The 4,016-nt window shown below is 44.2% G+C and overlaps 1 protein-coding gene across 4 annotated transcripts in view; it reads left to right on the forward strand.

The window, feature by feature from the left end:
* LOC118797306 (lysophosphatidic acid receptor 6-like) overlaps positions 1-3,449 on the forward strand; it is a 30,271-nt gene extending 26,822 nt beyond the window's left edge. For all 4 annotated transcript variants that reach the window (XM_036556629.1, XM_036556628.1, XM_036556627.1 and 1 more), the window contains one exon: positions 445-3,449. In XM_036556629.1, coding sequence (XP_036412522.1) covers positions 459-1,499 — 1,041 coding nt within the window. In that variant the 5' untranslated portion in view covers positions 445-458 and the 3' untranslated portion in view covers positions 1,500-3,449. The remainder of the gene's footprint in view (positions 1-444) is intronic.
* The last annotated feature ends 567 nt before the right edge of the window (positions 3,450-4,016 follow it).

The following is a 4,016-nucleotide window of genomic DNA, read 5'->3' on the forward strand; positions in this document are numbered from 1 at the left end:
CGCCGCTCCGGGCAAGTGCGCTCACTGTGTTCACTAGTGTGTATATGGTTCATTGAACAGATGGGTTAAATGTGGAGGTGAAATTTCCCTGTTGTGGGACAAAACCTAGTCTGTTCAGGGTTTGTTTCATTTAAAAAGGACACTCAGAATAAAGAGTCACTGATTTTACTGGTTTAACTGTTTGTGCTTATTTACACTACAAGCTACTTCATTCTAAGTAGGTACTCAGTACGGTATCAGTATCTGCGAGTACTAAATAATGTGTACTTGTACTCAGTCTGAAAACGTGATATCAATGCCCTCCTAGTTACTCGCCTGTGTGTCATGTTTGAGCGGCACCCACTGAAGCTGCAGTACAGCCGCCCGGCCTGTTTAATGGTGGAGAAACACCGTGTTCTAACTGTTCTAACTGTTCTAATTCTTCATGTCTCTGGTTCTCTCCAGGATGTGACCCTCGCATGCTGACCGAAGTCAGTATGTCCTACTGTGACTGGGTGTGCTGTATGCAGCTGCTGGTGTACGTGCCAGTTTTGGTCCTGGGTATTCCTCTGAACCTGGCGGCTCTGTGGAAACTGCTGAGCATCCGGCACTGGCGTGAGTCCACAGTTTACCTTCTGAACCTCATCATCAACGACACGCTCCTGCTGCTGTCGCTCCCCTTCAAAATCCATGCCTACAACCGAAACTGGGAACTGGGCCGCCCCTTCTGCTCCCTACTGGAGAGTCTGGTGTACGTCAATGTTTACGGAAGCATCCTGCTGAGCGTGTGCATCGCCGGCGACCGCTACGTGGCCCTGCGCTTCCCGTTCGCAGCGCGGCGCCTGCGCTCTCCGCTGAAGGCCGCTCTGATCTGTTTGCTGATCTGGACGTTGGTGTTCTCCTGCAGTTACCCGGTCTACAGCCTTAACCATGACAACACGTCCTCCTCCTTCTGCTTCCAGAACTTCTCCAACCGCACCTGGGAGAACCGCTGGATTGTGGTGTCCATGGAGACGGTGTTTTGCTGCAGCACCGTCGTTATGGTGTTCTGCTCCGTTCAGGTGGTGAGACTCCTGCGCGACCTTCGCAAGCGCAACCCAAACGACCCCAAACTGCGCAACAACAAGAGCGTGAAGATCGTCCTCAGCAACCTGCTTGCCTTCCTCATCTGCTTCATCCCCTACCACATAGCGGCCCTGCTGTACTTCCACTACAAGTCCAGCAGGGTGGGGTCAGAATTCATGCGTCAACTGCGATATTTCGTCCACAGCAGCCTGTGCGTGGGCAGCGTGAACTGCCTGGCCGACGGAGCCTGCTACTACTTCATCCTGAAGGAGAACCTGCATGCAGCGAAGCTGGAGCGCAGAGCCACCCTGCAGTCCACACAGATACGGTATATAAACGTACAGTCACACAATCAGAGCACACGGGTGACGGTCCGAGAGGCGTCTGAGGAGAGTAGAGACGCTCAGATGTTAAAGAATGGCTCTTTTAATGACTCCATCACAGGGAAGAACTGATGGATTTGAAAGGTCAAAAAGAGCTAAAGCTACTGATACATATGACTATATATAAGACTGAAAGGGTTAATTATGAAACAGACTCCAAATCTCAGAGCAGCAGAGGCTTCAATGTCAGGAGCCACAGCTACTCACTGACCCTCTGACGGTTTAACTGGATTATACTGCAGTTTTGACAGCGATCAGTCAAATTTACAAGGCCAGCCAGAGCGTCCGGCTCTCCTACTCTTCCTTTTGTAATTGAGGATCACGATCTGAGGATATTTCTGCATGGACAGAACAGCAAGACAGCAGCTGACCCTGATTCAGTTTCTATGGCAACTCTGAATGGTGCTCATAAGTGCGGCCCTGTACAGCCTGTTTTAAGGCTGCTGTCAAAATTCTCCTGAAACCAGCCACCGCATACCTTTCTGTGAAAATAAAACCTCAGAATGCACAACATGCAAACATCCATCCAAAGCCGTCACTCTGGATCTCTCACCAGTCTGCATTTAGCACTAACAGAGCAACTAACTAACGCTGCTGTGTCTCTCGGCCGTCTCTCTGAAGCCTGTGTGTTCATGCATAATAATAATAATAATAATAATAATAATAATTTTGATTTACAGAGCACTTTTTATGCTGGTGGCAGCTCAAAGTGCTTTACAGACAGATGATAAAGCTTATGAGTTATACAAGAAATTATTGATTGAAAGTATCAAGAATCATAAGACAATAACACAGATCAGATTAGAAAATAAACACCACGAGCTGTAGAATTTTACTGAAGCGCTGAGTTAAAGAGCTGCGCTTTCAGGTGTTTATTAAAAGTGAGCTCTGAGCTCGACTGTCTAATAAAAGCTGAACTGAGCTCCACAGTTTAGACACACTTTAAAACTGAAAGTCAGCCATGTAAAATCTCTTCAGGGAGGTGTTTAGGTGGAAAGTGAAGACTGTCGCACACCAGATGCGCTGTGTAGCATCGTGTAGCAGAGCTGCTATAGCGTGTTTACAAAAAACACCAGGTTCAGTTTCATTTTTACACTCTACTCATATAAACTTAGTGAAATAAAGTGTCCAGCGTCTCCTCACAGTCAGTATCAGCTGACTGCCTCTACACAGGCCGGCTGTTTTTGAGCTGAAATATACGAGCTGTAAATGGTTAGGTTAGTAACGTTAGCTGAGCTAGCTTACCATTGGCATCTGTCTGTGTATCCAAAACAGCGGCTCTGTGTACACTTAAAGCCACAAGTCATCTACTGTGTCTTTCTGTGGCCTCAATACGGCCTTAGTTTACTGTAGTGACAGCTAAATGCTGCGTGAGGCGCTGAGAAACCAAACAGAGCTCAGTGTCGTGAAGTGTCGACGCGCCGTATCTGCGCTGGTGTGTGTGTCACCATCAAAAATTTTGAATATGAAGACGCTGTGCGATGCGACACGGTGCATCTGGTGTGAGACGGCCTTTAAACCTACAGTTGATGTTTCACCACTTTAGTATTTATTTCAAAATTTACATTTAAATTTACTGATTAAAATTTGCTCCTTCAGCATTTCAGTCAATCAACCTTTATTTCAACTCAGAAGTGCATTGAGGGTGACTCTCATTTACAGGGTAGCCAAGCAAATTACACAGGGACTAAAATTTATCAACTAAAACGAATGAAAATCAGTACGACAAGAAGATTAATAAAGATAAGATTAAAAATAACAGTTCAAATAAGAAAAAGGTATGGGATAGCAATAAAATATATAAAGAAAACATATTAAAAGTAAAAGATAACAAGCAAAAACTAAAAATCTTACAAATAAAATGATTTATTAGAGTAGAACGGCAGAAGAATTGACATTTTATAAAACAGCTGCAAAAAACAGTGAGATAAAATAAAATAATAAAATTAAATAATAAGGAGAAGGAAAAGTGAAACTCAGCTAAACAGCTCCAGGCTGTCTGAAGGTGAGCAGAGACTAAAAGTCAGTTTTAGAGATTGTAGTGACTCCAGCTGCTGCTGTGGTTCAGAACAGACTCTCAGTATCTGACCACTGATCAGTCACTGAGAGGGTCTGAAAATTACTGCTAATCATAGATAAGATATTAACTTGTTTTATGCGAGCGCCCACAGGACCATAAACTCCTAAAAGTAACGGTGCTAAAGAAGCCACAGGAGAACCACTTCCGCTCAAGAACCTTTAAATAGATTCTTCTTTTATAAACTCCTCTCAGCTGAAAAGTTCCTTAATAAACAACATAAAGAGCCTTTAAGCACCTTTTCAGTTTCACTAACGTTTTACAGGGTAGTTATGATGCTTCTCTAGACAGATGCTGGTGTGCTGGCTTAATAAGGTGGGCTTCCCGCTGGCTGTATGCCATCCTCGGACCACCCAGATTACTGTCCTGCATAAAGAGTCTAACTAGCTTTTAATCTCTTCAAACAGATTTTAAATGCACAGAGACTTTTGTTTTTGAAAATAAACTATTTCAACCAACTGAGAGAAAAAATAATGACTAGGCCTGAAATAAACTGATTTAGTTGAAGATGT

The sequence above is a fragment of the Colossoma macropomum genome, unplaced genomic scaffold (genome assembly GCF_904425465.1).
Source record: "Colossoma macropomum unplaced genomic scaffold, Colossoma_macropomum, whole genome shotgun sequence".
NCBI classification, from domain to species: Eukaryota; Metazoa; Chordata; class Actinopteri; order Characiformes; family Serrasalmidae; genus Colossoma; species Colossoma macropomum.